This window comes from Falco punctatus (assembly GCF_963210335.1).
Source record: "Falco punctatus genome assembly, chromosome: 7".
In the NCBI taxonomy this organism is placed as follows: domain Eukaryota; kingdom Metazoa; phylum Chordata; class Aves; order Falconiformes; family Falconidae; genus Falco; species Falco punctatus.
This window is the reverse complement of record NC_137587.1, coordinates 1,323,246-1,349,525: the sequence shown is the minus strand read 5'-3', so window position 1 is coordinate 1,349,525 and position 26,280 is coordinate 1,323,246. Positions and strand designations below refer to the sequence as shown.

General features: G+C 45.8%; 1 protein-coding gene across 1 annotated transcript in view; it reads right to left on the bottom strand.

Annotated features, from left to right (window-relative positions):
* LTK (leukocyte receptor tyrosine kinase) overlaps positions 1-26,280 on the bottom strand; it is a 79,497-nt gene that overhangs the window by 29,811 nt on the left and 23,406 nt on the right. Inside the window, exons 2-9 of the mRNA XM_080396339.1 lie at positions 23,082-23,237; positions 22,234-22,456; positions 15,150-15,289; positions 13,051-13,188; positions 11,980-12,132; positions 10,792-10,892; positions 8,791-8,957; positions 3,558-3,652 (exon numbers count right to left, since the gene is read on the bottom strand). Coding sequence (XP_080252465.1) covers positions 3,558-3,652; positions 8,791-8,957; positions 10,792-10,892; positions 11,980-12,132; positions 13,051-13,188; positions 15,150-15,289; positions 22,234-22,456; positions 23,082-23,237 — 1,173 coding nt within the window. The remainder of the gene's footprint in view (positions 1-3,557; positions 3,653-8,790; positions 8,958-10,791; positions 10,893-11,979; positions 12,133-13,050; positions 13,189-15,149; positions 15,290-22,233; positions 22,457-23,081; positions 23,238-26,280) is intronic.

Below are 26,280 nucleotides of genomic sequence, written 5' to 3'. Positions count from 1 at the left end.
CCAAGGGTCATCACAGTTTCAGATACTTAGAGATGTACAAGAAGTCTGGTTGTGTTTGCCAGAGCAAAGGAATGTAAATCACTCTCTGAAACAGAGTCGGTCTGTGTGTCTGCACTGATTTTTTTTTGCAGCATCTCGACCGAGTATCCCAAGGCAATGCCTCATTTCCAAACAAACAACCTCTCCTCCTCCTCCAAACAGGCACAAACCCTCACGTGCTGGAAGAAGGTTTCTGTTTCCTCCGTGCTTAGCAGCAGACAAGCTGCAAGACAGGCTGAGCATCACCCTGTCCACATGAACTGTTAGAAGGCTGATATTTTATACATATCAGAGGTCAGGTGGCATTTCCTACAAACATGGTGGAGCCCTGGTATCCAGGGGCTGGTGCTCCAGTCTATTTTAGCTTCCATTTCCTCCTCTGATGGCCAGCGTGTTGTCTGTAAGTGAATGGAAGGGCACAAGACTTCATTCATGTTAAGGTGTCCAGATATCAGAAAAATATAACCAGAAAAAGATGAGCACAGGACTCCTTCCTCCAGGATTTAGCTAATGCTGTTGATTTTCACACTGAAAATGGAGTGAGGGAAGTGGAAAGAAGAAAGACAGGGCATCTCCTGTGTGCAAAAAGCTAAAGTAACTCACTCCTACTTCTCTGTCTCTGGGACTGTAGTGAAAAAAGCTGTAGTGGTCCTGTGGCCGGGATTAATCAGAGTAAGGTGCCCCACAGGATCCTCAAAGTGTGCATGGTCTGCTCAGAGATCCCACCTTCCTGAGGCAGGCTGGAGTATTCCTGGAAGTCTCTCCAGCTTGTCCTAGAGTGGAACAGAGAATGAGGAAACTGCACCAGCTTTCCCCTTCCCCATCCCTTTGGCTGATCTATTGCATTTCTAGTCAACACCTTCTTAAATCGGCAAAATGAGGCGGTAACGAGGTTTGAACCGCCCCCCCACCAGGCACCTCAAGCAACGAGGCTGGCAGGTCAACAGAACCAGCCTTTGCTGGGTCAGGGACTCCCAAGTCACGCACCAGAGATAGGCTATCCAAAAGCTCTCTTTGGTCACCCTTCCCATTTATAAACCAGTCTTGGAAGCTGTAAATGATGCACAGAAGGAAATGTCGTGCCTACACCAGGGCAGCAGAGTGCACTTTGACAGACCAGAGACCTGCGATCCTAACGGGAACAGCATTGTGCTCTGAGCAGCAAAAGGTAATAGCAGAAGCAGCGATCACACAAGCGCCGAGGAGGGCAACAACCAGCACCCTATTTGCTGTCCCAGCCCGCATTTTCATATTTAGACACCCAAAATGCAGACCTCTTCTCTGAAAGCACTAGTTAACTGCAGCGATGAGACACCTTTGTGCTGTCCCCTAGAAGTCCTCACAACGAACCAGACCCATGTCACCTGGTCTGTGACACAGTCTTACACGAGGTGATTGTATGAACCAGAAGGTGGTTTCATCTCACCTTTTTCACAGGGAAAACATATGCCACTGCCCAGGAGGTGCCATCCAAAACCAGTCTGTTTGGTTTGTGTCCTTATTGGTGTCCCTTGAGCTGCCCTCACCACCCACTTGTTTTCCTCCTAAACCTTACTGAATCTTTCCTCCCAAGTTTGAGGTATATGGAAAACCTCACCTTCTTTCGTAGCCTGCATGTAGACAAGCAGTGCTTTCAGAGTCTGCACTGGGTTTTGTAGAGCAACTGAATTGAAATAGGTGGAGAAAATAATATTTACATCCTAGTAAGCAGCAAATTCTTCCTTCCTGCCATATAACCTTCCTGCTGCCCTCATGCAAAGAATTTGCTGCTTGGATCTTAATTGGCTCCATCTCTGACATCTGAAACCTCTCATTGCCAGGGAGAAATAATTTCATTACTGAAAACACAGCAGAGCTGCTGGGCTTCTCTGCCATCTAACTGAATTAAAGTCATGAGAAGACAAATGCAACGTGGCTGCCCTCAGAGGCGAGAAAACGTCAATTTGCAAAGACAATTCAAGGAACAGTGGCAAGTGCAACGTTTCTGAGAAACGTGTTTCCTTCATGATGTCTGTCTTCTGCGTCAGTCACATATCTCTGGGTCACCCCCCCAGATGGCATCAGTGCCAGCTGCTCCTGGACATAAGTGCTATTTATACTAATTGAAAGCAAGGAGTAACTTGGGGGTTCTGTTGGACAAACTCTGGTAACTTTGCTGCAGTAGCATTTATGCAGCACCTATTTGCCAAAGGATACATCCCTACACCAGAGCCAGCAAAATTCTGTGGGTAAACTGGAGGCTGTATTGCTTTCAAGAGGGCAGTAAACTCGAGCAGTTGGGGGCACATCAGCTGGCACAAGAGCATCTGGAATCACTCCCTTCAGTATCCTCAAAAGACTTCAAAACCAAGTGTTAGCATGGAGGTCCAAACACTTTGGTGTATGGGAGCCAGGGCTGTTAAGGAGTTAGAGTGAATAAATGACGTTACCATCAGGAAACATCTTTTCCTCTTATTTTTAAATGAAAATGTGCATGCTCAGCATTTTATAGATGGGTGGTTTCAGTGCCCACAGACCAAAGGGACAGAGAACAGGAGACCGAAGGGGACAAAGCTGGGAAGGAAAAGGCGCTTTTGTCAATGAGCTTTTAACCCGTCTGTTCTGACATAAGCCTTCCCACATGTGATGTCAGGCTACAGCTAGCTTCCGCAGAGACGCGCTACCACCCTAAATGCTGACGCACTGCGCGTGCGACACAGGCCCAGCGATGCACTTTGTCTGCAACAGAAGTCACAATTCAAGTGCTGCATAGTCTCCCGTTTCTTTACAACAGAGCACACAGGTATTTTCTCCAAGTACAAAAATAAGGCAGCTTCTAATATTTGCAAGTGGTTCAAGTATCTAACCTCTTTCCACTTGTCTGCTAAGAAAATCCAACTCTTACTAACATGCTTCAGAGGGTAGCACTGGCTCTGCTTTACCGTGGAATATACTGTTGTCAGCCACGTCTGCAGTAACGAAGCAAAGGAAAACACATCTGTTATATATATATGTATATATATAACATCTAGCAGCGACAGTGGACATAACTCCTTGCAGAACAAAACAAACTTGTTGCAGTAATCGAAACTTTACTGTCAGAGTCACTTTATTCCTTTGTTTTCTTCCTTTCCTCCACACTAAAATATGGTGACTTTCCCCTTTGATTTCAACAAATTCTCTTCAGCTCTCAACTGCCGGGGTGCATGGGTCAGCGGGGACTGCTGAAGGACAGGGTGATGTAATCCTTCCACTTAGAGGCTAAGGAATAAGTTGAGTGTTTCTTGCCAAGACACACAGACAGGTCTCAACTACGTGATACAGGATACCCCAGATTAGAGAAAAAAAGAGCACTAGGAGGCTGACACACTATAAAATTGCCTCTACTTGCAATCTCCAGTAGGTCTGAGATCAAATGGCATTGTGCTGCAAAAGCTAACACAAGTGATCCGAGAACAGAGCGTGTGTGTCCTGGATCTGTGGGGTGCTGATTACAGTACCCCAGCTCTTTAAGGGATTCTGCAACATTTGTGGCTCACCATCAGTGAAGCAGTCCAGTCCAAACGTAATATTGTCGACAGCAATGTCAGCTCGGGAATTCCAGCCCCAAGTTGCCAGGAGTTGCAGTTGAAACCTTTGCAATAAGACAGAAGTTTTAGATAAGACAGACAAAGGGGCAGGGGGGGAAAAAACCCCAAAACCTAAAAATACAATGTTCTCATATCATCAAACCATGATCATCACTATTTAGAACGTTTCCTCCAGATAAGCCCTGCTGAGCAGCCAAAAGGGCTTGCTAGAAGTCTTATCCACATGTCAACAGTTAGTGAGGACCAACCAACATTCATATAATGCTACATTTCATGGGGAACAAAAACAAGAGCCCTATTTCCCCTACTATCTGCATGCACACGTAGAAACACAAGCTACTGTCCTTCACTAACAGTTATACACACACAAACATCCTTATTCAGTTGCTATAAACAGTCATTAAAACAGGGAACAGGGAATCAGACCTGTGCAAAATGGAAGAGAAAAAAGAATAAAAACTGAACAGAAAAACAATATCCAAATAAACAGGAATCCGGAGCCTGCTCCTCAGCCAACGTAACTCAACAAGGTGACATGAGTTTATTTCAGCTGAAGGTCAGAACATTTTAAATTTCAGCCATAACTTCCTGAAGTATTATCTTTCTGGGCTGTCTCATCTTTTTCCACCATGACCAGGTGTTTAGCTACTTATCTAGGAGGTCTGCCATGTCCCAAGTGCGTTGCCATGTTGTGAATTCACAAGGAAGAAAGGAAATTGGCTGAGGGATCTCCCTCTAATGGATGGGACTGAGTTGTTTTTCATTAAATTTCAGAAATAAACAGATGTCTCATGTCCAGTCCATTTAGAGCTTATTAAAAGCATATGGAGAGGACCTCTACTGCTGTCACTGGTGAAGCTCAATGATGATTTATGAGAGATCAAGCACTGACCTGCCTATGCATTAATCATTAACCCTAGGAGCGCGCTTGCCCAAAATTATTGGCAATAAAGTATGTGTGCGTATTCCACCCACTGGCCAAATGCTGGTCCATATCCACAGTTAATATAACATTGCATAGCTGCATCAAAATCTTTAGGGATCAGCTGCTTTTACCCCAACTCAGGAATGGTCCCTGGTGCTTAAATGGAAGCGTTCACACCTACAAGGTCTGAGTACTCTGGGAGTAAGTGCTGGTGCAGCAAATGCAAATCAAGGGTCTCTTGAGTAACCACTGCCTTAGCTATGGGTTAGCAGGGGAATTTGCCGTCAGATGTCCTTCCTGCAGAAGCCTGCCTCTTTCTTAGCAGGTTTAGCAATACTTGTGCATTTTCAGACCTTGTACATCAGTCCACTGAAACTAGGCAGTAACTCCCCCAGTCATTTGATGGAAGAGGAAGTCACGGCACCCTGAGCCTTGGACTAGGGCACTTCTCACTCCGCTCAAGCTGCTGCATCTGGTCCGTGGAGCCAGAGCAGGAGAGGGCCATGGCTCTGCGCCTGCAGGGGGGTTTCTGCTCCAGCTGAGTAGAGTGGGAGCCTGGGGAAGCACTGCCCTCCCCCAGTGCATGAGAATAGATGGCTCAAAAGCTCTGGGCTCTGTATGCCTCCCCTCCCTCCTAACTTCAGAAAAGGGGAGGAATTTGCCTTTTGAACTCTGTGCTGTGTTAGCCAGAGGGGTTTCCAGGGCTCCTGCTCATTGAGCTCATTTTGCTGACTCCAGCGTATTACACTCTCCAGCTCTCTGGTGTCTGGTCTTCTGCCTGTCCATTTTCCCTGATAGCAGCCTTTTTCCCTGTGTGTGTGAACCAAGCGAATGAATTTAGATGCCCCGCTGGGAGGCTGATCAGCAGACTGCGTAGTTTGTCCTCCTTCTCTCCTAAGGAATACATTCACTGGAGGAAGCTGTTGCTAAAAACTACTTATATATCCCCTCCATAGTCTTCTCCTATCCGCTAAGGCTGCTCTACTTCTGGCCCCATCAAGCCCTCCATGCCTTGCTACAGCAACTATTTGTGTTGCGACTCATGTCTACCCTTTCTTGTGTGATCTGTCCCCTCCCACCCTCTTTGCTCCGGGCTATCATCCCTTTGAGGAACCAGGGAAAAATATAACCCTTTCTCACAGCAAGAGAAGGACACATGTTTCTTGGAGATTCAGGATACAGAAAAATGACATGCCAGCCCAAACTCTGTACTAAAAAAATTCCCCAAGCACAACATTGCTGGAGTTTGCGTTACCAAGGAGAGCTGCCAGCACCCACAAATATACAGAAAAGGCACCCACGGAGGTTTATACCAAACTGTGCTACCATCGTACAGCAGTGGTTCACCATATGCCTCCGTTTACAATTGTTTGCAACTTCGCCAACCTTCAAGCAATTTAGGCCGAACTTTTCTATTTTGGGTGATTTGGTATGACTTGCCTAGCAGTCAAAATGTTTTCCTAGTGTTGAGGATGAGGCAATGCAGGGATTCATCACTTTGACCATGCCCAAAAATGCTGACATTGTTTTAAGTGCTCTGTGCTACCAGGGTTTGCAAGTGGGAACTGAAATTTGTGAGGAAGAGAGTCACATGGCAGGGATGAGCTTTTTTCCCCTTTTGTATGATAAATTTTAGTAAAATGTCCTTGAAAATTTAAATCCCTGCCATTCCATGCCTGGTAGAACCTTTTTAATCCTGAAGTCTCCTCTTCCTTGGATATCTCCAAGTCTAGGGCTAAACAGTACTTTCCACGGCAGTGCTGTTGTGAACTGCATCAGGTCCTGTTTCAGCTACATGAAGCGAGAACTGCCCTTCCAAAGTAACAAATACACTTTTTCTTCCCCAGTCCTCCTTTCTTTTGCTGATCCTGGCTAAACAGGAGAAAAAAAGCTGCCCAAACCGAATCCAGAGCGAAAAAGGTAGCCTCTTGGAGAGGCTGGGGAGTTCCCTTGGTATTTATGGCAGGGGAGCTTGGACTTGGGTGTGCGGCGGGTTTGGGGCCAAGATCTAGGGAGCAGCCAAACAGCCAAACAGAAAGGCTGGGATCATCAAAACAAAAATGCACAAGAAATCACCGGAAGGAGAAGGGAACAGGAGTGCAGGGAAGGAATTAAAACTTAACAAAAAAACCAGCACACAGAGACATAGCAGCTGCTGGAAGTGAGATGGAAACAAGCAGCAGGGAGGAGTTCAGAGAGGGAAATTACAACTGGAAGCATGAGAAAGATAAAATGGGTTCACAAATGGGAGCTTGAAGGAGAATGAAGAGAGATGAGTATATGAAAAAAGCAAGCAAGGTGGCGAGTGCTCGCAGAAGCAGGTGAGACGAAGCAGGAGCAGAGCACGGAAAGAACAAGGCAAGAGGCCTGGGACAGAGCCCATGTCCTGGCAGCACAAAGACGGGGTTTGTCCTCACCTGGGGCAAATACCTGCAACACCTGCCAGCAAAGCGTGTGCTGCTTCTGTTTCTGTAATAGATGGGTGCAGCAAATGGCAACTTACCCCTCCTGTTAGCCCCTTGGCCAGCACAGGTCTGCCTGCTCGGCTGAGCAGTTCAGCCTCACCCACCTGGACTGCCACTGTCCCGCCAATCGGTTTAAAATTTGTTTGAAAATGGCATACAAAAAGGTTACATGAAGCGAAACAAGATTGAACTACTTGAAACAGTGTCAAAGCATGTGCACACATGACATACCGACTTCTTTGGTTTTGTCTAGGTGCTCAACCGTTTCAAACATTACAGTATTTCAATACCAGTATTTCCCAAGCAGTGCTGGCCAGTGCTGCCTAAAGCCTCTTGCCATCCATTCCGCCCGGCCACACAAGATCCATTTTGCTTCAGAACTGAGGGCTGATGCAGAAATCAGAGTCTTCAGGGGACAAGCATAAGGGACCGTAATATCAGAGGAGGCAGAAGGTCTTAAATACCTCTGAAGAGCTCCCAGGACTCCGCTGCAGTTAGGTCCACATGAGAGTACCTCGGGAAAAGAGCTATTCTGGACAAATTCACTGGTCATACTTTACATATGCAGAACTAAACAGATGCTAATCCACAGGGCTCCAGACTGTGTCAGACAAGAATATTAAATACACTGCCAGCATGCAGACCTAGCCTATCCTAACGGAATAATTCATGGCAAAGGTGCATATGGTGAACACATGACAATGCTGAGACCAAAGGCAATCATGAAATTAAACTAGAAAGAGGGTAGAACAACATTTTCTCTTCTCCAAGTTTTACTGCTGCTTGGGTCTGAATTGCTGTCGCTTCCAGAGCCAAATCCCTTAGTCTTTTACACAAAGATGCAGAGAATATTTGGAGTTAAAAGGAATCCCCTCACACCTCCTAATCCATGGAGTTTTGAAACATCCTTCATTGCCAATATTAGGTAGATATTTTCCCATTTATAATATTCACTGTATAGACTGAGATTTTTCTCTCCTAAGTGTCATGTGAAACAGGCCTTCCTGAGGAACATGCGCAAACACAGCTGGGAGCAATTTAAAAATAATTTGTGCCATGCACAATAACCAGCTGAGCTTCCAGCACCAGCTACATGGCTTGAGACTGAATGACACTGGGTCAGGGAGGAGAAATACCTCATCAAAATTAGATTGCGTTGAAAATCTTTGAAACTTCAGTATTTGACTTCATTTGGAAACCAATGTCATGTTGTATTTTCACATGTAAAACTGTGAAAACGTTAGTGCAAGGCTGATTTGGGCAGCAGTCTTTTGCTGAGATTGCTGCATCAGTAACGTGGCGATGAACGGCCGGCAGCTGCCCAGGCTGCACCGACACAGGTCCTCACCAGGCGGCTGTCTGGGCTGACCGTGGGTTTAGACTCGTTTGACTCACGTGGCTGGTTTTACTGTGGAACTACAAGGTGCAGCTACGCCAACATACCCGTCTCCCTACTGGGAGCACTTTACCACTGAAAGTACACTGGCTTTCTCAGATGGGTAAAACGTTTCCAGTGCTGACACTCCTGTTCCCCACACCTAAGCGCTGCCCAGGGCTGCGTGGAAGCGCAGACACACGGCGTGGGCCTGTGCTGAGCCGGCTGAGTACGTGCACGAAGATGCATGCATGACAGAATGCTTCCTTAGCAAGCGTAATCACAGCACTCTGCAATTTTTTCAGTAGAAATGGCCTTGGAAGAAGGCAAGAATGAATGTGCTGCTTCACAACAAAGACAGTAACGATTCACTAGATCTCTAGGGAGAGCCCTGGATGCTGCCAGTGGAGCTCTTACCGGTTCTGAAGCACTGGCATTGGAAAGGTGATGAGAAACCAGTGGTCGCTCCAGCTGCCTGCCCTTTCCCACATGGGCCAGGTGACTGGAGCTCCCTTTATCTCTCCCCGGACAGAGAAGGAGACGGTACCATTGTAACTGCCAAAAACATGCACTGAGAACTGGACCTGTAACAGAGGAAGAAGAGGAAAGGAACGGTACCCTGTGATAAAAAGGGAAAGGTACTCATTTCTCCCCTCCCCGGGGATCTGAGACACCCAACCTTCGATCCTGGGTCAATCTGTTTAATTGCACACACCACCAAGACCCCCTGTTGCCTGTGTATGACTTGTCACTGCTCCTGGCATGGAATTTCCTCAGCGGAGACCCCCTGACTGACACTCCCTGGGACAGCGGCTCTCCTGCCACTGACGGCAATACCCACGGCCTCGGGCAGCCCTGGGCGAGTGGGCGCTTGTTTCCCTGTTACCTCCTTCAGGAACAAGCAGGAAAGCAAAGCAACACAGGCTTCAGCTCGAGAAATGCCTACCATTAGATGCTTCCCCTGGAGTTAGGTTACTGTAGAAACCCAACCCTAACCGCATTCCTCCGGTGTTCTCACCAGCTTAAAGATTCCTGTGAAAGGGTTTGAACCGCAGTTTAAATCTTTTAAGGATTCCCACTGTAACCACCCAGGTTAAGGCGCTGCATTGCATGGCTCGGTCTATACCCAGACACCATATAGGGCACAGGGGCACCCCAAGGGAGAGTGCCCTGCCCCAGGGACCCTCGAAACAAGGAATTGTCTCCTGAGGCAGGAAACCTCAGTCCAGACCTTTGCTCCAAGTCATAGGCACCATCTGGACTGTAGCACCCATATAACAGGTGGGCAACCGGATCACCAGGCATTTTGAAGCAGGACTCGTTCCTCTTAGGAGCAGCCACTTCCACCTTGGCACAAGAGCGGACTGCTATTTCCACCGCTGCTTTGAGTGCTCCCCTGCCCCTTCTGCTACAGAGGCCCGCAGCAGCAGCAGCAGCAAAGGGAGCACGCACAGGCACACGCTGCAACAAACAGCCACGGGAACGTCCTCGCTCCTGACACGGGGGTTCAAGTCCTTGGCAGCGGAGGAGAGAATGGGTCCAGGTCTCCTGTGACCTGTACACCACAAGCAACAGTTACTGCTTCTCCTCCTCCTGGCTTTGTGAACCTAGCTGAAGCACATTTTGTTTTGTTGGAATTACCCAGAAAACTTGACCTAGATTTATAAATAAATATAAATGCTGGTTACATTTTTGGCACCTGCACTTTATTTCTTTTGCCAGCTCTAATTAGGAGGCATCAAAGCTTTCTGTTTTTCTTTAGCAGGGCTGGACGCCAGCTCAAACTTGCAGCTTAATTTTCTTAAGTGTTATGAGTACAGTATTATTTAATACTTTTAATTCCAGCATCTCAGAGCTCCTCTTATTCTTTGTAGAGATTTGGGCCGAAGGCAGGTTATGTTATTTTATCTATGCCAGGTTGCCCTCACCTTTCAAAATTCCTGAAGAATGTGAACAGAATTTATTATCTTAATCTATTCCTGGAAAATCTAATCCCTACTAACTTCACACTCCTGTTCTCCATGAAACTGTCAAGTTTATTAACTGTTATGAAAGCGTTGCAGAATTTATGAAGAGAAGTCTCAGCAGCAGGCATCCTGCATGGCTCGGCAGCCCAGCCAGCCAGCTCCCTTTCCTACAAATCCAGGCCATCTCACCCGACCCAGGTGCTGGCAGCCCTTCCAAGGAACAGTCGGTGCAGCCAGGCTGGGGAGCTTTCCATACTGAGGGGCTGACTGGGGGCTCTGCTTTCGCTCACTGAGGATGCACCTCACGTCTCCTTTCCAGTTTCCAACAAGCAGCTAGCTGGGCGGTAGAGCCAACTCTTCTGCTTTCCAGTGTCCTGTAGGGTGTGCAGAGGCACAGGAGAACGGGCCGTGCAAACAGAGCCTACAAAAGTGCTAAGGCAGAGCGCTATACCTGGTAGTCTTCAGTGGCAATACTGGCTGGCAAGCTGGTACTGTAAGCCTTGGCCATACCACTCGTCTGATTGCTGTCTGCTCGAAGGTAGAGGAAGTGTCCTGTGAGCAGAAAAGCGAATCAGAAAACAATAGATGATGTTTTGCTTTTTTTTATACTCTCTTGGAATAATGTAACATCATTGTGCTGAAGCTCAGTATAAGATGACAAACATGGCTTGAGAGCAAATCTATTAATGATGATACAAAAAGCACCCTGGTAGATTTCAGCAGCACAAAAGCCAACATCCCAAATGCCTTCCTGGAAGGCGAGTGCATCAGCCTCAGATCTCAAGTATCTTCCCATATCGGGGCTCTCACCAACCCACAATGAACTCCTGATCAGTCCTAATTCTTACACCATGAGCATAAAGGAGACTTGCAGAGACAAACACTGGGCTGGAAGAGCTTATCTGCAGCTTTTATTCGCAGGGACAGTTTCTACAAGTTCTCAAAAGATGAAGAGGACACTCATTTGAACACCCTTCATTTTGGTAGGGAACTCTGAGGCAAGATTCATCTGTGCTAACACTCCTGACTTTCAACCTGAACATGTGAGTGTTTGGCCTCCTTATTTACCAAGCTGACAGTTCTGGGAATTATCTGACTCTTTTTTTTGCTGTTGTTGTAGTATTCTATGGCACACAACATGTATGATTATCTTGGGATCACTCACATAGGGTGCTCTTCCTAACCCACTGGCAGAGCCTGGCAAGGGCCTCCAAAGCATTTGTTTCTACAAGCAGCCTTATTCTGTCAGGCAATTTTTACTTTGTGATGCAGCAGCCATCATGTTGCTGCTGAAGCACTCTGCAATTGCGCAGCTCATAAGAGGAAGAAGGAGGGAAGAAGTATATACAGAGAACAGATAATCCATTATATAATTCTTTAAAGTGATGGAGAATCCTAGTCTCTGATAGTTTCATGTTAACTTCGTTGCAGAACTTGTTTCATATAACGTTTTGAATCATGTTCAAAAGTTAATTTTAGCTACATTTAAAGTTGTTATAGGTAATACTGATGCTAAAAGTTCATTTGGCCATGATGCCAGAAATTTTAAATCAATTAAAAAAACCTCATTCAAGGCTGTTGTATATATACATACACACACACATTCACAGAGAGTGAGAGAGCGCTATCAGGAACCTACCACCAGTGGCTTGCAAGGTAGACCCTACAAATGAGTGATGTTGAATTATTTCAGTAAAGCCCCAAATAGACCAAGGAGATGCTGCAGTTTCGTTCAGTGTCCACCCACATGGACCCTCTTCAAAAGAGCAATGTGAACCCTCTGGGAGGCTGTCTACAATGGAGAATAAGAAAAAGCAGGAAAATAGGAGAAACTTGATTGCAGAAGAACACAAACAGCAGCAAAAGTAAAACTCACTGCGGCTGATTAAGCTACCCAGCCTATGCTACACAGTTTTTCAATGTCAAAATATGAATAGGTCTCATTCATTTATTTCCAGAGTCACCATCAGAAAGCCAGAACTTTGCTTCTGGAGATATATGAGACTTTGCAGTTCTGTCCCGCTCTAAATACTGTGCAAAACTGCAGCTCCCACGACCGAAAGAATGGTGAATCACTGCCATGTGTTTGTAAAGGCCTTACTGCACATCAAATTGCAGGCATCACAGAGTTTTCCATGTCCACTTAAAGGAAGGCAAATCAGTTATCATTTTAGATCTCTGCCACCGTACTTGCGACAAAGGTAAATGATGCTTCTTAACACCACACATACTGAGTAAGGAAGGGGATTTCTCTGTCATGGTGTGCAGTAAGAACTGAACTGGGATCTTGGGGGGACAGATCTGCGCCCATGTTGGTGGCTGGGGCACTAGAACGGTGATCAGTGCCTTCCACTGAAGGCAGGTTCAGACCTTGGATCCAGCAGGAATTTCTCACCCAACTGCAGACATGTATATAAGGTTTCGCCTTTCTCTGAAATAGCACCAACTATGAAAAGCAGGTTACTGGGCTCCTTACCACAATATTTTAAAAAAGCAAAGGAAACCAAAAACCCCAAAGCCATTTTATCCTATATAGGGTGAATTTTCAAAGAGAATATTGGTATCCAATTAATGTAAATAGGCTAAAATAATTTAGGCAGCCAAATACTGAATTAATCTAGAGATGAAATTAATCTAAGCTATTTTTAATTCTAAATTATTTCTTCTAATGGGAGGAAGGTTCCCATGAAGCGCCGTGCCACATACTCACCACACCTCACTCCTTCCTGTTCTCCGGGAGGGCAGTCACTGATGAATTCACAGAGTCGTAGGTGGCTGACACAGCCTCCATGAAGGCAGGGGAAGGTGGAGCCTTTGTCATATACAGAAAGACCTTGGTTTTCTTTATCTAAAGGAAAAAAGAGAAAGAAGCCCAGAGATGAGTTGGCAGAATGTGTATGACCCTTCAACTGTATCAGCCTTTGCATCTAGGACCTCAGAAAGTGTCCTTTGGGTGACAAACGATACTCACCTCCACTTTCTACCACTTAGGTTTCTACCCAGCATGAGATTCCTACAGATCACCACAGTTCTCACGAAGACCAAATTTATTGCTCCTTTCTCTCTCATGCACTGTCTTCTCTGTTTGTGCTGTCTTTAGATAATCCATTTTTTAAAAAAATAATAATAAAAGAAGGACCTTGCAGTGTCCTACCGTGGTGCTGTCGGCTCTGCACGTGTGACTGCGCTCCCGCCAGGCAGCTGTGGCATGCTGCACGACACTGCTGCAGGGGGCAGGGGTACCCTCCAGTCCCGACAGACGCATCTGCTGTGCCCTACTGCGGCTCAGCCTCAACTGCCACTCACGCTGCGGGCACGTTCCCGTGCCAGCTCTGTGCCATCAGCCCAGGAACACAGCTGCCACCCCAGTGAGCCGGCTCGCTGTGCGGGACCTCCACTCGTGCACCCCAGCTAGCCTGGTCGGCTGTACCCGGGGGCACCTGACTGACTGCACAGGGACCCAGCAACCAGGCTGGACACAATTTTTAAGTCTGATATTTCCCAAAAGTATAGTTCTTAGTGCACCCAGCCTGTCCTGTGGATGTGCGTGTGTGTGCCTGTTATGGACCTGCAGGTTTCTGTAGGTCTCTTCTGGACTTGCTCCCCTTTAGCAGAGCCTGGCACAGAAGTTCCACTAGGATTATTATCGCTCTGGAATAAATGCAAAAGTTAGGGAACCAATTCCAGAAGAAAGAGAAAAGGACATCTCTGCAACTATCCAGGTAACATGGTCAGAAATGGTGTTTCTTCATGGCACTGTGTTGTGCTGGGTACATGCACCAGCTTATTTCGAAATGGAGTGTTTAGCATAGTGCTTCAGGCTGTATGCATCCCCTCAAAACTCCATGACTGTCAAAACCCCGTTACATTAAAAATATAACATTTGTTAAATGAAAAGATTAATGACTGCAATATAATTATATCTCATATCATGAGACTGGTTTTGATCATGCTAATTATGAAACAGCTCTGTGAAATCAGTATTCTCTTTTCACATTACACTCCAAGCTATTCCTACAGTGTCTGCAAAATGGAGGCAAGAACATTTTATTAATGCACCAAGACCAGGGAGTGAAGATGATAATGTCTCCAGCCTGCAGGCTCCCTGTGCCAACAGACTCTTGTACTTCCAAGAAGCCTAAATGACATTAGCCAGCTTCTGCACAGCTACCGAGGACCATTCGCATGACAGCACTCCACGTGCCAGGTAAAACTGAGGGTTTCTAAGCTGAGAACTCAGTACTTTGGAGAAAACAATTACGTTCCAATTATTTTCAGTTTAGACAGAAGTTCTCAGCCTGGCAGTAGCAAATGCAGAGTGCAAATCAATGTTTCTTTTCATTATAGATTTGCATGATAGAGCCCCAGTATGGAAAAAGCTTTGGTAACACAGGGTAGTCTTTTGTTCTTGATTAATTAAGAAAGGAAAGTATTAAATGCTAAAATAATCCAGGCAAAGACTTTTTTCCATCCCTGTTGCTGGATGCAGCGTAATCCCTGTCGTTTTCTCAAATGACATAAAAGATCAAACAAAGCAAAGCTGAAAAGCGGAGAGGATCGCTTCAATCAGTTCTATAATTCTGAGCTTCACCACTACCTTTGGAGCATGTACACTTGCATGCACACACATAACACACCCACCAATGTGACCCTTGAAAGGTAAGCACTGCCAGAAATCCCAGAGGAGACTCAACTTGCATTTAAATCCCATCTGATCGACTCCCTGACCATTCTCACCAATTTTGGCGAGGATGCTGCTCTTTTCTGGCTGCGTTTGGTTATTCCAAACCTGACTGTATTGCAACATACCATGAAAGCAGTTCCTGAGTTGCAAGGAGCCCACTGCCAACACTTCAAGCTCTTCTGCTCCACAGTTTGAATACAGCAAGGTGATTTTAAAAGGTCTTTCTATTCGGCCAATCTGGGCCGTCAGGTATTTCCATTTCATCCTAGAAGACAAGAGCTATCAGACACACACAGAGCACACTGGAATCCATAGACTCTCTAGCATAAAGGTTCTGCACTATCCCAAACAGCAGCAATAGTATCCACATGGGGAATAGATCAACGCGTGTAAACTCCAACATAACAAGCAGGTGTTACTATAAAACAGGGGGTGTGCAGCCTAACAAGCTCACGTTCAGTTATCTTCACTGCAGATCTTATTGCTAACTATGAAAAGATACAACCATTCCCAATGATTCTTAAGTTAAAATGGGGCTTCAATTAGCACCAATTTCGGACACGCCTCCAAACGTGCCTTCCACATGCATGGTTGTGTTCTGTTGCTCTTGCAAGTAGAGATCAACCAAGCAGCTGCACAAGTCTCTGGATCTCTTCAAGCTAACCCTGACACTGTGTGCTCTGGAAGTAAATGTCTGGCCTTGAACGTTTTTCGGTTGTGTCAAGTGCGAGAACCTTTTCCTGTGTGTTCTCTATGTCATCTCCCAGCTTAACAAGCCCAAGTGCACCCACAAAGCAAGAGGAAGAAGCGAAGTGGTGTTCCAGAAAACGCAGATTGCTCTGGCAATTTACATTTCACAGCACAACAAATGCCACAGCCCCTAGACAGCAAAGGTTTTGCAGCTGCGCAGCACTTGTGGCAGTTGAGAAAGACAAGACGGTCCCACACACTCCAATTTTAAAGATGGTTGTTAGGCATTGAAAGCTAGAGAGAGATACCGAATGGGAATTTTCAAAGTGCCTCACTCAAATCAGCCTGATGGAAGTCAGGGTATTCAGGTACCATTAAAAAAATCCAGTAGGATTCTTAAAAATCTTTTAATTTTAATTTTATTTTTAAAAATTGTCCTTCTACCTCATGTTAAGACAATAAAATACAGTTAAAACCATAGGTTATTATTTTGTAAAGGGGTTGTAGCAAGGCTAGTGACAAAGGAATCCTTCTAAGCTCTCCTGAAGAGTCCCAGACAGAGATAAATTTACCCGTACCCTATGTGCTGCTGTTGCTGCCAAGGACACCCTGGGCAAGTGACTCTAAGTCAGTGCCAGTGGGATGATAAGGAGGCCAGGCCACCGTGTTCAGATGTGTTGCTCCTAGAATTATCTTTTCATTTGGGAAACACCTTCAGCTGCCATGAAGTGATCACCTAGCCCTCGTCCTGCACCAGAAACACATTAGAGAGCAACATCTGGGCAAACACAAACATCTCTGCTGGACACAATATAAACATCATAGACCACCTAATTTGTAACTTACAAAAAACTCCAAAGCTACTTCATTTTTTTATTTCTCTCTCTGCTTTTGCTTGCCACTGATTAGTTACCTAACTCATTCTTCCCTCCACAAACTAACTATACACCTTCTTTTGGTGAGAGTTTCTTACTATCCCGTCTATGGCATGCCCCCATCTTCCCCATTCGCCATTGTACACACGTAAATACACACAGACACCATAAACTCATCTGAAGTCGAGCTACTCTTATCAAGATGACCCTATTTCTTGTTTCCTGCCCTATCATATCATATTCAATAGTTCAACTTAATTTAATTCAGTTTCAGAAACGTCCAGCCCTGAACCACAACTGCACCATCTCTAGGACCCACCAGAGCAGAACAGCTGCTTTACTTTCATTTTGTATTACAGTGCAGCTTCAGGAATGTCCAGCACCTATAAATATATCTTCTAAATACACTTCTAAATACATCCCTCCCCACCACACTGTGGCACAACATCCAGGACCGTTCAGCTCTGACCCAGAATGAATCCCCCCGCCGCATGGCACAGCTTGCTTCATCCTCCGCTGCATCCTGTTGGCCACAAAAACCAACGGGCCTTAATCAAATCAGTTCAATGAGCCACTGAAAGTAAGGGAACTCTCTAAATCTTTCAAAATTACCTATTAGAGCATACTAGACCTTCCAAGCACCGAGACATAGTCCTAGTACCTCCACCAAGTTCCAACCCACCCCGCAGCTGAAGCATCACAGTACTGCCGGTGTTATGACAGCCCCGAGCGCAGCAGCCTGCAGCCCACAGCCTCTGATTCACAGCCCATGTCCCAGCTAGCAGCACAGCCGAAGAGATACTGCCCACAGCTGAAAACAATGACTAGTTCAGCTGCTGCACCTTAATCCTACATGGTTTATGAGCCAGACGCTTTGGAACTTGCTGTCTGTAGCCTGGTATATCAAAATAAATGAAAACCACTAGTGATCTAAGTCAATAAAGCAAGCTCTGAAACATCACAACTGAGAAAGACACACCGCCCATTCTGCCATCTCTGCTGGGAGAACAGGGGCAGCTGGTAGAAGAGTGAGGCCACTGTCTTAAACCACTACTGTGTCAACTGGCAGCTTTTCTGAGGCAGAGCCCTAAGGTCCCGTGAAACATTCCAGTTCTGCACTGAAATATCTCTAGCACTGAAACTCGATTCCATTTATAACACCGCAGCAACAGCTGGCAAGCATCCAGAGACTGCAAAAATGATGAGTAGCTTTGCATCACCCACAGTACCTCTGTGTATGGAGTCTCATCATCATCAAGGTATTCCCCTTCAGAGAAAGCCTTGCCCCTAAGATCCAACGGCACCAAGATTTCTAATGCTGTAAATAATTACACCTTCTTTTCTTGGTCCCACTATCCCTACAGGGGCTAGTCAGAGCCAATTTAATTTTCTTAATGGCATCAGGAATGAAGCCCACTGTTGATCTAGGAGAAGATGGATCACTGCAGCAGGCTTCCAGATAAGGCAAGCTTGGCAATACCTTTACTACTGATCTTATGTCAAACCAGATCTCAAGTAACGGGGTAATATTACTCTTCTTCTAAATAGAGATGTAAAAATTGATCTGTATGTATGAGAGTCATCAGAGTCTGACATAATCTTGAGAAATTTGCATGGATAGAAAGTTTGGAGTTGAAAGCAACCCGATGCTTAAAGCAAAAGTATTCAAGATTAACCCTGCAAACCTGTAATTTCAACATTTGGTTTGTACTTTCAACTTTGATTTTCATTAGCCTCTCAATCTCCTCTGACGAGCAAAAGTTTTCTTCCCGCTCCTTACCACGCTCTCTAAGCCATGCCTTCCCATACCCAACAGAGTTAACTGATCATTAATTTTAAGGAAGACTTTAATATTAAAAGAACATTTTATCCATTCAAAATGAAAAACTGAATAGAGCAGAACAGGAAAACTGAAACCTTTCCTGAAATCGGGTGACTCACTGCCTGGGTTATTGCCCAAAGGTATGAAGGCTAAATGCTTCTAGGCTCAGCCAGTGAACACACCACCTAGCAGCTCCGCGTTACTTTCCTACATGCAGGAAGCTGTTGCCTGCAAGTCTTCGCAAGCACCCAGTTCTAGTCACTGCAATTGAAAGGAAACAGCAGAGAGCAGAACATGTGCCTAGCCCTCCTGCCTTCACCACCCCGTCAGAGGGTTCTTATTTGACCCAGTGTATTTTTGGGTGCCATTTCAACAGAAGCATGAGGGGCAGTAAATCATACTCCCAGATTAGTGTTCAAAAATCATAGTCTTTTACAACAGCTGCACAGCCTCTCCTTTTCTAGCTGTGTTTTTTAATCGAAATGGCTGTTCTCATTGTTGTCAGTACGTATTAGGCATTTTCTGAGGATGCTTACCAGGCTACTCCTTTTCAAAGGCTTATGTAGTTGGGCACCTAATTTAAGAAACCCAAATGACCATACGTGTTTCTAGATGTTCAGATTAGCTATATGGCAATGCTTCCATGTATGACAGTAGAAGTTAAATAACTTCTCTGGATAAAACCAATCACATTAGTAGAACAGAGGTGTCCAAGACGGTAAGTTTCTAGAAGTGTCTCAGAAGCTGGCAGGGTGCCTTAGGGCACATACATCCCCCACCCCTCAAAAAAAAAGGGGGAAGACACAAAAACCTAAGAAATAATTGTTTTGTGATGCTGACTAACCGAAAACCCATGGGTGCACAGGGCCATGAACTGTTTGCTTTTCACCCTAACAAGACTATCATGGCCAGTACTTTATATTTCAGAAAGAAAACAGAACAAAATCAACTTGGCTTATTGACCATGGAAAGGGAAAAAGATTATCCCTGCCCCAAGTGATGCTTTTTTATTTTCACTGCAGTGTGGAGTACCTAACAGTTGAAAGAAACTAGCTCCTTACTGAAACAGCTTCGGCTGACAACACTGAAATAACTGTGGTCAACAGCAAACAGGAGAACGTGAAACCATTCAAAACAGAAGCAGACAGGACTCAGAAGAATTTCCAGCTGTGACTGTTTCTGGGTTGGCGTGATGAAGAGGGAAAAGGTGGGATAAGCAAAATAGTAAAAAAGACATTAGATGTGACCTGAACAAACACTGTAACTGTAAAGACAGACTTCAGAGACAAGCGCCAGATGAAGAAGGTTTCAACTTGTGATGTTTGAGTTCTACTGAGATAATGAGAAATATAGTTTCATATATTTTTTGTAAATACATAGAATTTTAAACACCTCGCTCCCTCAGTGGTTCTCCCTCTAACGGCAGTAACTCAGAACACCCACGCCCTATAGATGTGGTATATAACAATAAATGCTGTGACTTTGTCCTGCTTGTCCAGAGGACATGGTATCCGAATCTTTGTTCTTTCGCTAGGGTTTGTGTGTGAAAAAATGAGCAGCAGTTTCAATACAACCAGTTTAACAATAAACCCTAGTAGTTAGCCAGATGGACAGGACAGCAGCTTTCTCTCGTGTATGACACATATCTAAGCTTTTGGGAGCTGTGTAGCTGATGGATCCTGAAGGAGAAAACACCATCAGGAGAAGATTTCTAAGTCCAGAAAGAGGACAGTTCACTGAAGGGGTCTGGTGCAGCTGGAATTTATGATGAAGTAGCTTGATCCTGAAATTGAGGGATGACAAAAGGGACTAAAGCAGGATTATCCAGAGTGCCTGATTATCTGGAAAAGCGTCACTAGCCTTTTTTCTGTATCTAAGTTTCCACTCCGGTCTCAAGACAATCCCTTGGCAGTAATTGTCAATGATTAAACCATGTACTACACATAGGCATCTGTCTCAAGATTATTTGCTCATTGTCCTCCTTGTTCTGCTCTAAATTGTGCAGTAGTGTTTGGTTAACACAGAAAACATGTAGAATTCTCACTCCCTGTGGAAAGCTCCTGGAAAGCATGTACGCTTTTGGATGGTCTCTCTTCTTAAGAGCCAACCTGTTAAAATCTTAATCATGCAGAGAATGTTCATTTCAGACTACCTGCCCAGTAAGAAGCAGCTCAATCACTGTGTTAGAAATAAATTTTCTTCTGCCTGCGCACCCAGATTTTTCTGGAATTGTACAGAGGTTTTAAAGAATTTACCTGTAATGAGGGGGGAGAAAGAGCATTTGACCTAACATGGCTCCTAGCCCTGTTTTACCTCTTCTCTATCTCTCCTTTCTACCCTGATTTAAAACAGGACTCAATCACCTTCCACCTTTAAAACCTTAATGCTAAACCCTCTGAGCTAACTAGTGCTTCATTTCCCTCACTAAGAAATAGGAATGCCAGTGTCTATGCCAACTCCCAGTACAGCTATCGCCATTCTAAAACACCTAAATGCCATCGCTTTCAGAGAGATTATAACCTTGATTTCACATAGAATTGTTTTGCAGTGCTCAAATAAGCTGTTAAACAACATCCACGATCCATCCCAGACATGCTGCAGTGATCAAGCCTGGTCCGGCCAGCTAGGTCTATCAGCAGCTTATTTTATGAGTTCATATAGAGGATGACCTATAGAGCTGTGCCTGCAGTTGTGGAGGCTTGTCAAATGCTCAAGGCAGTAAGGGCAGCTGTAGGTAAAAAAGGACATTAGAAATTGATCCTGGAAAATGCAACAGATTCCTTGAAATTGGCAAGAAGAAAGGGAAGGTGTAGCCAGGAAGGAAGTGAGCAATAGCTAAAAGCAGGGGGAGAGAGAGAGAGGGAGCTGAAAGAATATAAACACTTTTTTTTCCATCAAACTCTGCTATCTTTGGCTGACCAGGAGTCTTGGCTACAGATCCCCATGGCAGCCTGGGGAGTACCAAAGAATTCAAAGAAAACAAGCACTGGGATCTGTTGCTTAAGTTCTCCACGGGAGTCAGTCAGGTGATGGAAATAGAAAGCTCACATGTCTGACCCAGGTTCACACAAGGCAGATTGCAACAAAGGAAAAACAAGTACATGGAAAATGGCAAAATCAGATGACATGTGGACTTCTCTCCTTTTCCTGTTTTGTGATTCATTCCCTTTGCCCATTTCTCCTCCTTACTGCATTCTGCTACGCACAGGAATGACAAAGGAATACACTGGGAAGATCAAAGAGAAGAGAATACAGGACAAGATCCACAGTTGCTGCACTTTCTTTTTTTGTCTTTACCTCTTCTCTCCTCTAGCCTCTTTTTTTCCCTTCCCTGAACTCCACAAGTGAAGCAAAAGAGGATGCTCCTGAGCTCAGCAGCTGGAGGAGGAGATTACAGAAGAGGTAATGTTAACCCTACCTCAAAATGACAAACGTGACCCTTGTAACAATGATGGGATCCTGTGGATACTTAGAAATACCAGTCACGCTGCCCCGGCAGCCTTTGGACAGAATGCGCTTTACAGCTACAGCCCCAGCGCCAGCGGGAGAGCCAGCCACTCCCGACCCTTCCAAACGTGAGGGAGGAAGAGCGAGTCCTACACAAGCGCGTTGTTTGCAAAGGGGACAGGCAAAACCTGGGTCTGTTTCAGCCACCCTGTCAGGAAGCTGCATGCCTCAGCCCTGGTGGTTCTACCTTCATTTTCTGCTGTAACAGCAGCACTGATCTCAAGAAGAGAGAAGACACCGATAAACAGTGGCTTGGAGGGGCTCCACCCTACCCTGCAAGTCAAAGTCTGAACAGCTGCAAATTGATTGTCTTACCCGGCATCCTCCTCATGGCCAAGTCTCAGAGAAATTATTGTATTTCTGTTTGTCTCCACATATCTGATTTCAACTGTGAACCTCTGGAGGAGAGGAACAGCATCCTGTGAACATATGGCCAGTTCCAGCAAGCAAGAGTCCGAGCTCCCAGGCAGGATGGGGCTATGCAGGCTGAACTCGCATCTATCTGGGAGCCTACTGGTGTTCAGGAGGAAAATGTCCCCTGTGAGGGAAAAAAAAAAAAAAAAGAAAAAAAAAAAGAAGAGACACACAGTGTGGATGGAAGAGAGATAATAAGAGTAAAATGGATAAGGAGTTTGAAGAAAGGAACCATGAGAAGAAAGGAAAGGACTATGCACAAAACCCAAAAAATAACAGAAAGTAGAGATAGAAGAATAAAGTAAAAATGAGGGAAATAAGTAAAGAAGTGATACAAGGAATGAGAAGAAACCAAACAAAGCAGAGTGAAGACATGTCCAACAAACCAAAAGCCAAAGATTTTGCAAGTCAGACAGCAGACACGTGGAGCCAGCCCTGGCTTGTAAAGGACTGAGTTTCCTAAGAAAACCCCCGTCTCTTTTTATCCTAAAACAGGGAGATATAAACGGGCGTATCAAGGAGCTGGCTGTTTCCATACGTGCACAGCTCAGGAGCGCACACGTGTTACATGGCCCTTGGTGGCTCCGGGGCACTGCAGCGCTCCAGGGAGGCGGGTGCCATGCCCACACCAGACAGCGGCAGCATTTTTAGTGCCCTTTGCCAGAGGCCTCAGCCTGCTGGCTCCTGTTGCTGCCTCAGCACTGGGAGAAAGCCGGTGCCCATCCAAGGTGAGCTGCAACTCTGCCTACCTTCAACATCTCCATGGGAGGAACGGTTTTCCAGAAGCAGCTGCTGCCTCTCCTGAGGCACCAGGACACCAACTGGAGATAACACCCAGTCCGGTTTTCCAAAGCTGTCGGTAGACGTCACCCATGAACAGCTTGAGCCGATGATGCAAGAGATCTCTGTGTGAGAAACCAAAGGTTTCATTGAGGTCTTCCCCGTTCCAGGGGCAGGGGTGACGCGGACACACAAATAAGCAGGCATATGGAGGTGGGAGGGGGGGCTCTCTCCCAGGGAATGGAGGAGTTGAAGGGAAAAAAAGAAAGTTTGTCTGGCACAATAACAACAGTCTCTCCCAGGGCGGGTGAAGGAACATGCCAGAATGAAAAATAACCCTGCAAATTCTTGGCAGGTGTAAATCAGCATCCTCCCACCAGTATTAACAGTGAATTTACATCAGTGGAAGGTCTCGCCCACATGTACATGAAATCCTCAATGAGGACAATGCCTAGCGCAGCAAGGATATTGCAACTGTACGGATTTAGCATTTTGGCAGAGAGGAACAAATGAAACTCTAAGGTCAACCCTCTCTCAGCAGCAGAAAGGGCTTGACAGGGTCTCAAGCAGAATAGCGGAGCAAGGCAAGCTTTATATATATAAAAAAAAATTTTTAACAGTTTTGCTTTCCCCCAACAGGCTGGACAAGAACACCCTCTTAACAAATCCCAGAGTCCGTTCACAGCACTGAGAACACTAGATCATCCTGGGCAGATTTTTTCATAATCAGCATATTATAAACCAGACAAGAAGTAATTCACTGTTCTCTCATCAATCTAATATAGACTCCCTGAAGGGATGTTAGCTGCACAAAGCTCTCCTACACAGAGTGGGGCTGAATAGATAAGGCGAACTGATATTAACTTGCCTGATATTTATTTTCAGTAGTAATAATAATATTACAGTAATAACTGGAGCACCCCCAGGCCATGGTGAGAGATAATAGGAGACTAAACATTCATATTTGGGATCCTGATGTTCAGAGGGTATTCAGACCTTGCAAATATGAACGACACAACGTTATCCCCTTGGCAGCCTCCTGGGGAGGGGGAAAGACAGGTATAAAGAACAGAATCCACGTCAGGGTTATAACAAGGATAGGTGGTTGCACAGGCAACTCAGGCGGGGCAGAAATAAATCATAAGAGACTCCAGAAGATTAGCTATACTTTAACTAAACTTTCAGAAAAAGAAGAAACAGACGCACCTTTTGAGTGGAACAGCCCAAGCAGAAAAGTTTTCCTTTTACAGTTAATTGTAACGACATTTTTATAAAAACCCACCCAGTGTGCAGGGGTAAGAGAAACACGGGTGTCACAGGGCTGCACATCACCATGGCTTGGGACAGGCTGTGAGCTCCCACTTGAGAAGATGCCCCCGGTTCCTCGGCACGCGCCCCAGCCCGCTCTGCCGGCTCGCCGCTGGGCGTTACTGCCCCTCAACCTGCCACCCGGGCCAGCCACCCGGACGGGTCCCCACCCCACCGGACCCGCAGCGCTGAGCAAGGCCCTACAGCGGTGCTCAGCCCCGCACTGTTGTATGGAAGCCACAGGCAGATGAACCGTCAGATCACGCGTGTGTGCATACGCAAGGCCAGCTTCCAGCAGGGTACCCGCCACTGCCCCGGCTCTGCTGGATCTCGGGAAAGCCGCCTGCACGCAGCTTCAGTTACGGCCCGGTGAGCAGTGACAGAGCTTTAGGGATCTCAGCAGGTCAGAAATTCCATGGCTGTGCGAGACAGCAGAGTTCTGATCCAGATCTGCTGTGCTCTTCCAAGTTTATTACAGTTTGACAGGTTAACTTAGTACCCACACGCTTACTGTCAGTAGTAGCAATATTTTTATCAGGTAAAAATCTAGTTGGCCATAAAACCCAGAAAGCAGTTTCTCTCACAACAGCATGACATGCGAGAGAGCAAAGTGAGAGCTGAGGAGAGAAGGAATTCCTTTTCTTTATTTCAGTAGGGGGTTACTTGAAACTAATATTTATGACAAAAGTGTTTCATTAAATCTTACTAATACCCTGCCTGCAGGAGTAGGGACTGTACCAATGCGGATTTAATCCTTCGAACGTGCCTCACATAACAAAGCAGTTTGCAGCTCAGGTAAGTGAGCACGACATGCTCCTTCAGAAGCACCCAACTCCCATAGTCTCCAGGTTGTGTAAAGCCTATCTGCTGTGACCCGAGGCCTGAGAGGATCTGAGTGCCTGGAAGAAGAGTCTAAAATAGATCAGGGAAGTTGTTGACACCCAGTAAAAACAGAACTCTGAGCTTTCTGCCAACAGATCATGTGCGTCGCAAGATCAATCAATGGGAAGCTGTGGTTTAGCATGAATCACCGAGCAAAAGAACTGGGTACACTGGTGGTCACAGTGAAAGAACACAGAAAGCTGCACTCTCTGACGTCACTGTGTACCACCTTACAGTGCTTCATGTCCAGCTTTGCTTAGCACCAAGGAACTTGGAGAACCTCGAGCAGAGGTCCACAGAAAGGCAAAATGAGACAGAAATGAGAAGGAAAAAGAAAAATATATAAAGAAAAATATCTGTATTACTACAACCAGCAAAGGACATATTTTAAGATGCTCCAAAAATGCTCTGAAGAAGCTTGGGTTGAAGAAAGCTCATGGCCAGTCTAGGGCATGTCAGAAAGGAGAATCGCACTTTAAAGAATTAGGTATTTAGATACCATCTGCAAGATGTTACTATAAGGAATTCCTCTCTCGCAAAGCCAGGCTACCCTGCCACCTCCTGTGAGGAACGTGACTTTTCTAACATGCCCAGGCCTTTCTTGATTGTTTAACATCTTCATTCATGACCTGGACAAGGGGACAGAGCACACCCCCAGCAAGCTCACAGAGGTTACCAAGCAGGTGGAGCAGCTGGTGCCCCAGGAGGCTGCGCTGCCGTTCAGAGCAGTCTGGACAGGCTGGCCATCGGGCCCCAGGAACCCCTTGAAGTGCAACAGGAGGTAAGTGCCAAGTGCTGCACCTCAGGAGGAATAACCCCCAGCACCAGCACCTGCTGGGGGCTGACTGGCTGGAAAGCAGCTCTGAAGAGAAGGACTTTGCGGTCCTGGGGGACAACAAGCTATCCCTGAGCCAGCAATGCATCCTTGTGACAAAGGCAGCCAACAACCTTCTGGGCTGCATTAGGAAGAGCAGCAGA